The sequence below is a fragment of the Eptatretus burgeri genome, chromosome 2 (assembly GCF_056783735.1).
Source record: "Eptatretus burgeri isolate ZD-2024b chromosome 2, Ebu_testis_v1, whole genome shotgun sequence".
Classification (NCBI taxonomy): Eukaryota; Metazoa; Chordata; class Myxini; order Myxiniformes; family Myxinidae; genus Eptatretus; species Eptatretus burgeri.
The window spans coordinates 37,727,287-37,737,286 of record NC_140962.1 but is presented as its reverse complement, the minus strand read 5'-3'; the positions used below and the strand labels follow the sequence as shown (position 1 = coordinate 37,737,286).

At 42.8% G+C, this 10,000-nt stretch overlaps 2 protein-coding genes across 2 annotated transcripts in view; both read right to left on the bottom strand.

The window, feature by feature from the left end:
• LOC147031830 (uncharacterized) overlaps window positions 1-1,069 on the bottom strand; it is a 31,235-nt gene extending 30,166 nt beyond the window's left edge. The window contains exon 1 of the mRNA XM_085850091.1: window positions 1,026-1,069. Within this exon, the coding sequence (XP_085706217.1) occupies window positions 1,026-1,069 (44 nt within the window). The remainder of the gene's footprint in view (window positions 1-1,025) is intronic.
• A 3,985-nt stretch (window positions 1,070-5,054) lies between these two features.
• Window positions 5,055-10,000, bottom strand: part of LOC147031828 (carnitine O-palmitoyltransferase 2, mitochondrial-like) — a 71,416-nt gene continuing 66,470 nt past the window's right edge. The window contains exons 10-11 of the mRNA XM_085850077.1: window positions 7,261-7,362; window positions 5,055-5,176 (exon numbers count right to left, since the gene is read on the bottom strand). Of these exons, the coding sequence (XP_085706203.1) occupies window positions 5,055-5,176; window positions 7,261-7,362 (224 nt within the window). The remainder of the gene's footprint in view (window positions 5,177-7,260; window positions 7,363-10,000) is intronic.

Sequence of the window (10,000 nt, the reverse complement as noted above, 5' to 3'; positions counted from 1 at the left end):
TTGTATCAAATGAGTTCCAGATATATCTACATGATTGAATGGCTTTTATATTCTGGTTTTAACTTGTGCTTATAAAACATATATATATATATATATATATATATATATATATATATATATATATATATATATATATATATATATATATATTATATATTGTGGGTTCTAGGCAGCTGCTTTTCTTTCATGGTGTTATCTCAAAGGCTAGAAATGTTATCTAATCTGGGAAAGTGTTGGAGTGGATGCTCCCTGAGGCTGTTATTTGATTTGAGGCTTTGGGCAAGCTACTGATCACAGTTGTTTCTTTGTTCAATCATCTCAACCTCTGCCACCCTTGAATTTCATATTTTGAACACTGTCGACCACGAATCGGAATGCGAACCTGCAGTTTAGCAGGACTTTTGCTCTGGATTTGTAAAATTGTACGGAATCTCGTCCCAAGTGCTGCAGAGCCAGAGGAGTGAGGTAATTGTTTTACTCTATCTGCCTGTCTGACAGACAAAGAAAATTGAAAATCAATCAAAACAGGAAACTTCCTGTTTTTAAGGATGTCATAAAGGAGACAAACAACAGGCATAAATACATGTAACATGTTAAATAAGGTGGTGTTAGAGAAGCTGCATCAACGGTGGTAACCTTCCAAAGTTTTTTGTTTTTTTTTCTACAACCTTAAAATTTTTTTTTTTTTCGATAACCTTTTCAATTGAATTGTGTACGTGAACACCGGAGAACACAAATCACATTTTTTTGCACTTTACCCTTCCGTTTAGCAGTACTTGGACAAAATATTATGGCATTTTACATCATTTTGACCAATCAAATTTGCCGCTTGCAGACCCCACCCATGTCTGTTTTTTTTTTTTTCTTTCAAGACTGCATGTGGTTCTATGAACTCTCTACCCTGGTGTTTTAGGTTTTTAAAAAAACAGACAGGCTTTTTCACTTTCCTTCGTCACTGTCTGTAGCAGTTTCATCAGGTTATCTTTACTTTCTGCCAACAGAGTGGTATCATCACCACATCTTACATTGTTGATATATCTTCCTCAAATCCTGACTCCAGTCTCGACATCATCCAAGTTTGATTTCCTCATGATGTACTCGCTACGTAGATTGAACAAGTAAGGCGAGACAATAAACCCCTGTCTGACCCCTTTTCCAATTCAAAACTATTAACCGTCTCTCCAGACACATCTTATTTTAACTTCCTGGTTGGTGCACGGGCTCCTTATCAGACATATCAGGTGCTCTGACATCCCCATTTCTCTCATTATACTGAAAGAAATGGGATCAGTCAGTACATACCCTATTGTTGTAAAAAAAATTAAACATTTAAAAATATACTTAAAAAAAACATTTTTAATAGCATTTCATAAAACATTTTAAAAAAATGTTTTTCTCAGTCGTCCTTTTTGCAGAATTTTAAAGAATTTAAACTGAACGATCATTTTTTTCCTTTTGTTAGAATTTGTAAGCGCATAGACTTTCTGATGAAGCCTCGCATTTTTTACATTGACAATGCTGACTCTATTCCTGTCACTTCTGCCACCAGAGCCCCATCGATGTGCCAGTTTGTGGAGACATCCTGTTTTGGTGGGAATCGAGCTCAAACTGAACAACTCAGAGAAGGTAATGTTATGACTGATCTATCTGAGAATCCAGAGTGAAAAACCACAAAGCATTTTTTTTTTAAAGCTGGATATATTATTTACCGATGAGGGTGCTTTTTCTTTTTGTTCTTTCTGTTCCTTTGCTTCACCAGTCGAGCACGCAGCTTGAACAGCACAAATGTTAGAACGATGAGCATCAAAATCCCAAAAAGAGTCAATCCAATAGGCCATCCCAATATGTTTTGTGCTTTAAAACCATTCCTCTGGTTTTTGTAGGAAACCTGCAGAAACATGGATGCACATGCACAGCACATAAATGTACATCTATCTATAATTCCAGCAATGTGTGTGTGTGTGTGTGTGTGTGTGTGTGTGTGTGTGTGTGTGTGTGTGTGTGTGTTTGTGTGTGTGTGTGTGTGTGTGTGTGTGTGTGTGTGTGTGTGTGTGTGTGTGTGTGTTTGTGTGTGTAACCGCTGTTTCTCGACAACCACTGGCCCGATCTAATTGAAACTTGCCATATATATTGCTGGGGACCTGAGGATGTGCCTTTTCAAGGTTTGATATTAATCGGACAAGTGCTTCCCAAGTTATGGCCATTTATTTACCAAACCAATGACGAGACACGTTGTTGTGTGGGTGTGGCCGATGGGGAAGGGAAGCTCAGCCGCGTTCCCCATTACGGGTTACAACGTACGGGCTTCCGGAGAGTGATGACTTCGTGTATTCTAATAATTTCTCGATTTCTTATGCGCATTTATAGATAAACACAATGCCCCAAGTTATGATCGTTTTCATATTAGACGGTGCATAAATTTTGGTAACATCAGAGTGCTGGTATGCTCCGAACCAGGAAGTAATTTTTTTTTCTCGCTCTTCTCTTATCTTTTTGTTTTTTCCTTGCCACGACATTGCGAAAAGGTAAAATACGTTGGCGCTAATTGAATAATTGGGTATTAAAACTAAATTGCGAATAATCGTAACTGCGAATAATATGCGACATTCCGGGCCACGCACGTACGGGCACGCGAGAGCGAAGAAACGGCCTGTGTGGTTGTTGTTTGTTGCTCGCGGTTTAAATATATATATATATTTTTTTAATTTTTACGGGCACGTACTTGTTTAATTAAAATCAAATGGAGCAACGATTTTATTGATATTAAAATGATGGAATCAGCTTGTGTGTGTTACCATGAAGTTTATAAAGAAGATTAAAAGATAGATTCCTGGGATTACTGTATGATCATTCAAGGAGGATGGTCAATAAATTTCAAGGAAAGGCTCAGATCTAATGAGTCGACCACAAGCTGGTGTTGATGCGGATTCTATATATTGAACATGTCACACAGAACTTTAATAAACCGTTCTCAAAGATTCAACAATTTGTGACAAAATAAGAACCCGTCGTGATAGTCCTACTGTGTTGTCCGTGGACTCATGAATCACCCACAGTTATGTGGAGAAGGCAGGTGTATTGTTATTATGCCAAGCTCACCAATATGCATGCGCTGAACCTCAAAGCCCCTCCCCCCAACCCCCATCCCTCCACAATACCACGTCATCAACTTGGGTACAAAACAGATCATGCCACGCTAAAGCATGCTTCAGATGCAGCAACTACTAATTATTGAACGGGCAGGAAATGTTACCGACTGACACTTATTCCGGCTCAAAATATGCCTGTTTATGCCAATTGTGTCCCCAAAATATAGATTAAGTATCTTGCACTGAGGAATCGAGCACGTGACATCATGCATGATCTCATAGGATACAAAAATTATAGCACGTCATACCGAACAAAGGAGAAGATTTCCGCACACATTGTGATACTGTCTTACCGACCAATACTGAACAAGTAGGAAATGGGGCGATATATTGTTGCGGAAATGATTTCTAGGGGGTAATAAATGCTGAATATAGCATTAGTTCCTGAAATTGTATGTCGAGAATAAGGATGAAGTGATTAAGTGTGATATTAGATATGTGTCGCTATTATGTCAAGATAGAGACGTCCACCTCCCCATTGTCTATTTCAAAAATTTCCACCATTTTCACCTTTATATTTCATGTTCTACCCTTTTGAATCTGTCATTTGTGATTTTTAAATGGTCTGTGAAGCCTGGGCGCAGCACCTTTGGCGGGATAAAAGCTTTTCGCCATCTCAGAGTGGTTTGAGTGACAGGCCTCGAAGGGTTGCTCCACCCCCAGACTGAGCTCCATGCAAATCAGAAATGAGAGGGCAAAGGTGAAGCACATCATGGCTGAGGGTGGGGGCCAGAGACTTTGAAAAGCCCACGCAGCAGTGGGGTGCAAGAGTTTCTCAGAACCAGCTCAAAGGAGAGTTTCCCAGAACCTGCTCAAAGGAGAGTTTCTCAGAACCAGCTCAAAGGAGAGTTTCCCAGAACCTGCTCAAAGGAGAGTTTCCCACAACTCGCTCAAAGGAGATTCCCAGAATCGGCCCAAAGGAGAGTTTCCCAGAACCGGCTAAAAGGAGAGTTTCCCAGAACCGTCTAAAAGGAGAGTTTCCCAGAACCAGCTAAAAGGAGAGCTTCCCAGAACCGGCTAAAAGGAGATTTTCCCAAAACCGGATAAAAGGAGATTTTCCCAGAACCAGCTAAAAGGAGAGTTTCCCAGAACCAACTGAAAGGAGAGTTTCCCAGAACCGGCTAAAAGGAGTTTCCCAGAACCGGCTGAAAGGAGAGTTTCCCAAGACAGGCTAAAAGGAGAGTTTCCCAGAACAGGCTAAAAGGAGAGTTTCCCAGAACCAGCTAAAAGGAGATTTTCCCAGAACAGGCGAAAAGGAGAGTTTCCCAGAAACAACGAAAAGGAGAGTTTCCCAGAACCGGCTAAAAGGAGAGTTTCCCAGAACCCGCGAAAAGGAGAATTTCCCAGAACAGGCGAAAAGGAGAGTTTCCTCGAACCAACTAAAAGGAGAGTTTCCCAGAACCAGCGAAAAGGAGAGTTTCCCAGAACCGGCTCAAAGGAGAGTTTCCCAGAACCGGCTCAAAGGAGAGTTTCCCAGAACCGGCTCAAAGGAGAGTTTCCCAGAACCGGCTCAAAGGAGAGTTTCCCAGAACCGGCTCAAAGGAGAGTTTCCCAGAACCGGCTCAAAGGAGAGTTTCCCAGAACCGGCTCAAAGGAGAGTTTCCCAGAACCGGCTCAAAGGAGTGTTTCCCAGAACCGGCTCAAAGGAGAGTTTCCCAGAACCGGCTCAAAGGAGAGTTTCCCAGAACCGGCTCAAAGGAGAGTTTCCCAGAACCGGCTCAAAGGAGAGTTTCCCAGAACCGGCTCAAAGGAGAGTTTCCCAGAACCGGCTCAAAGGAGAGTTTCCCAGAACCGGCTCAATGGAGAGTTTCACAGAACCGAATAAAGAGAGTTTCCTGGATTCAGCTGCAAAGAGGAGTTTGTTTCCAGGAACCGGCTGAACAGCAGTTCCCACATTAGACTGGGTTATTGTGCCAGGCTGTCTTGCAACACGATGCCCCACCCAGCCAGCCAAGTCTTGAAAGTAATATACAAAGGGCCCACAGTCTCCACAGGACAAAACTGAGTCAAACGAATGGTGCACGATCCTGTACGCCCACAAACAAGAAAATGAGGGTGTTTGGCCCACTATTGCCATGTTGCACTCCAGAGTTAATTTTTGCTCCACAGGTTAAACATCCATTTTTGGCCTCAAACATTATTTTCTGAGTTTCTTCTCATTGTTCTTCCTCCAAGTGTCCCTCTATTGTGTCCCTTAACCCCTGCTGTTGGTGTGTTCCCTCCTTTCCACTGTGTTATTACCCCAAGTGTGAAGTACAAAGTAGGATTAAGCAATTGGTTCCCTCTGTCTATCTGTCTGTCTGCCTCTCTGTCTGTGGAAAAACATCAGTTTATAATCAAGGAAATAATTTCGATTCAATGTTATATTTTGAACACCGTAAAACACAAACTGAAACATGAATGGGAACATGAACCTGCAGTTTTGCAGTACTTTGGCTCTGAATTTGGCAAATTGTACGGCATCTCGTTCCAAGCGCACATGTGCACAGAAGACGAAGGTGATTTATTTGGTCAGTTTGTCTGTCTCGCATTTAAACAATTTTTTTTTCCAACAGGAAACCTCCTGTTTTAGGCGTGGTGTACATGATGGTGCGTCAATGGTGGTGAACTTCCCCTCCCCCCCCCCCCCCAATTTTTTTTTTTTTCATGAGCTTTTAAAATTCTTGTTTTATTTCAATTGAATTATATACTTGAGCATTGAAGAACAAAACTCGTCTTGTTGGCACTTTCAACAACCTTGACTTTCTCAGGACTTCGACAAAATACTATGTCATCTCGACCAATCACATTTGTTGCGCACATTCTCAGATGGGAGAATATCGAGATTCAGCCAAAATGGCGGCTTGTGGGAAATATCACTCATGCTCGGAAACGCAAAGCAAGAGTTGAAAAGACCCTTCCCATGTCCTATTTCTCAAGACTGTATCAGAGGACAAGGTGTTCTTTGATTGTACGGCTTTGCTTATTTCTGACTTAATGTTAGCTTCCAACAATCATTCAGATGCCTTATTAAAGTGTAAATAACTCGGTCTTGATCAGGTGACGCAACTTGCAACAGAATAAAAGAATATGTTTTTGTCATTTATAAATCAGTGTTTGTCAGTAATTCCTCAGGGCTTCTTCCTTTTCTTCTTTTTATTTTATGCGATACTTTTTGTCCAATAGAATAGCCAGTACAAGGTAACATCCCTGTCTTTGGCCAAAATGGTTTAGATAGCCACATATTGAGAAAATTTAAGACGAGCACATTCGTATCGGACGATGTAATGTATTAACTCCGGGTTTTTTTTAAACCTTTTTGTACCTGTGGACCCCTTGACACTGTCCCTGAAACCAGGGATCCCCTACTCCTTAACATGAAAGTAGAGTAATCTCTGACCCAGAAAAGTTCAACCTTGACATCTCCTGGAAAGATTGGCAAGTAAATACATTTAAAGTCAATTAAACCGAAAGAAAAGTTATTTTTCCAGCGCTCAATTTTCGTTATGTTTTGCTTGTTTCCCTCAATTGTTATATTTAATCTCCATGGAGATGAAACAAAATAAAAACCAAACTTGAACTTCCCCGTTCCCGTTTCTCTTTCTCCTTTTCTTTCATGAACACATTCAGCCCCAAATCTCATTTTTCTTTCCTCTCACATCTCCCATTATTTCCTTCTTCCCCCACTCTGTCGGTCACTTAAAATTTAAATCACAATTTCAAATGTTTCATCTCCCTTCACTCTCACCTGCCCAAATATCTTTCTCCCATAAAGCTTCTTCCTCCTTCCCACCTTCTGTTTAATTTCCGGGATTGCTCACAAGCCTCAAGGGCATCCCCAAATTAACACCCGTCCAAACCACCTCTTCTCCTGTAGGTGATTGTGTTTCTTCCCTGTCCCTCCACCTCCCCACCTTTCATTTACTTCTTCCATTGCGTTCATGTCCAGTTTTCCCGTCCACTTGTTTCAGAACCTTGTTGTGCTTGAAGCTTATATCAAGATTCTTCTCTCACTTCCAGTTACTTTCCCATTCTTAAAGTGTTTTCCCGCTTTCAACTCATGTTCAAGCTCTTCCACAAGCCTCAACTTTGTACAAAAAAAAAAACTGCACGTCAAACTTCCTTCACAGACCCTCAATAACATCACCACGGATTCCTAATAATGAGGCCACAGACCCCCAATAACGTGGCTGCAGACCCCTGATAATGAGGCCATAGACTCCCAATAACGCAGCTATGGATTCCGAATAACGTGGCGACAGACCCCCAACAATGAGACCGTGGACCCCCAATAACGTGGCTACCGCAGTGTGACCACTCCTCATTTTCATAAATGCCAAGGTGAGCCAATGAGAAAAGCCAAGACTTCACAAGGTTTCGGAAAAGCAATGATAACAGAAAACCTTTCCGCCAAGAAAACCTATAGAAAACCACGATGCCAAGGTGAACAACGAATAGCCAAGATCTTGTGAAAAAAGCCAAGCAGTGGTCACACTGGGCTACGGACCCCCAAAAATGAAGCATGGCCCCCAATAACGTGGCTCCAGACCCCCGATAATGAGGCCATGGACTCCAATAACGCAGGTATGGATCCCCAATAACGTGGCGACAGACCACCGATAATGAGGCCATGGATTCCCAATAATGTGGCGACGGACCCCCAATAATGTGGCTACGGACCCCCAATAATGAAGCCATGGACCCCCAATAACGTGTCGACAAACCACCGATAATGAGGCCAAGGGCCCCCAATAACGCAAGTCTGGACCCCCAATAACGTGGCGACAGACCCCTGATAATGAGGCCATGGATTCCCAATAACGCAGCTATGGACCCCCAATAATGTGGAGACGGACCCCAACAATGAGACCATGGACCCCCAATAACGTGGCTATGGACCCCCAATAATGAAGCCATGGACCCTCAATAACGTGGCGACAGACCCCCGATAATGAGGCCATGGATTCCCAATAACGCAGCTATGGACCCCCAATAACATGGCTACAGACCCCCAACAATGAGACCGTGGACCCCCAATAATGTGGCTTGAGACACCCAACAACGTGGCCACGGACCCCCAATACGCGGCCATGGACCCTCAATAATGCGGCTTGGGACCCCCACAACGTGGCGACGGACCCCCAATGACGCGGCCATTGACCCCCAATAATACGGCTCTGGACCTCCAATAATACGGCTCGGGACCCCCAACAACGTGGCCACAGACCCCGAATCGTACTCGTGGTTCCTGTTGAATAGCGTTGTGTGATGCTAACACACGACAACGTCAGGATGTGTGTGACAGGTGATTGCTGTTTATTTTCCTCGGTTGATTTGGTGTCGGAAATTCAAATCCTTGATAAAAGTGATTGTTTCCTCTCCCGCCATCTCTCGGCATTTCCTTCCCGGTCGGTCTGGCTCGGTAATTGCGACTCCACTCGTAATTGTGACACAAACATTTTGCGAGATTAAAACAAATCAAGTTTGAGAGTCATCGGTCCATCAACCGCCTCGCTCTCATTCAAAGCCCCATATCCCATACCCGGTGAGATGCCTTGAAGATCCAGTTCACTGGATGGAACTTGTTCATGAGAGAGGAAAGGTATCTACCCCATCCATGGAGGGTCCTGTTTCTCACGTCCATGTTGGACAAACTCATTAACACATTGGCTGGAAACAACATGACTGACTTCACAGGGACGTCGCTCGTCACTAATAACGGTTTGAAACAACATTCGTTGCCCCGGGAAACGGGTCGCGTCATAACGAACATGCGTGACGTCATGTTACGTGAACCGTTACACGCTCATCTCTTCATTTATTAAACACTTCGTGTTTATTCACTTTATTGGCGACAAAAGTAACAAAAACGGAGAAGGAAGATTAATTACCGACACAATTATTTACTGGAATTATAAAAGTGAAATAAAAGTTTTAATTAGTTTGTAATTCAGATTTAACTTTGCACAAAGTGATGATTGTTTGCATACAAACGTCGTTTCAGATTTAAACGAAATGTAAATATTATTTTGTTTGCGAGGGAAAAACCCAAACAATATACAGCATTGTTTGTGTGTAACATGAATGAGACGGTGGGAAAAATGTGTCGCTGGGTGATTCCGCTGAAAACTTGTTATTGGAATGTCGATATTCACACGAGAAGCGCATGATTACATCATTAGTAGATATGGCAAATGTTCCCGCCTTTTTCTTTGCACATTACTTGCAGTTCAAAAGGCCCAAAAATCATTTTAAATCGTCCCACCGTACGGAATTCCCTCAATCTGCGTCACTCGGTAGGAGGTGGCGAGCAGCCAATCAGCGACGTTAATCAAGTTCAGAGACCGTCCCCTCCCCTCTTCTCCCCCCTTGTCCATCCAGTATGGCAGCGCCCGTGTGATGTCGTTTATCTCGCTGAAAATGGCCCTGTGACTGTGTTACACAATTATCTGCAATTAGTTTCCAAAGATTTCTTAATTGTTTTGAAATATGCAAGAATTTAGACGGTATGGAGAATAAAATCACCGCTCAAGTTTCCCTTCGACACGTGACGAATCGACTTTGAAACCAGGGGTGTGTTCTGTTCGCCAGCGGCTTGCTATTGCTTGCTATCGCTTTGCAAGCTCGTCGTTCCGTATCAACCCCCTTGCTTCGCTATGGAAACAAAATGGCCGCCGGAGTCTGATTCAGTTCGATATCATCCCCTTTGCTTCGCTCTGGAAACAAAATGGCCGCCGGAGACTGATTCAGTTCCGTATCAACCCTCTTGCTTCGCTCTGGAAACAAAATGGCCGCCGGAGTCTGATTCACAATATTATTGAAAAACGTCCATTTCATACTTTTATTGTGATTGGACTTTTGATCTTTATTCT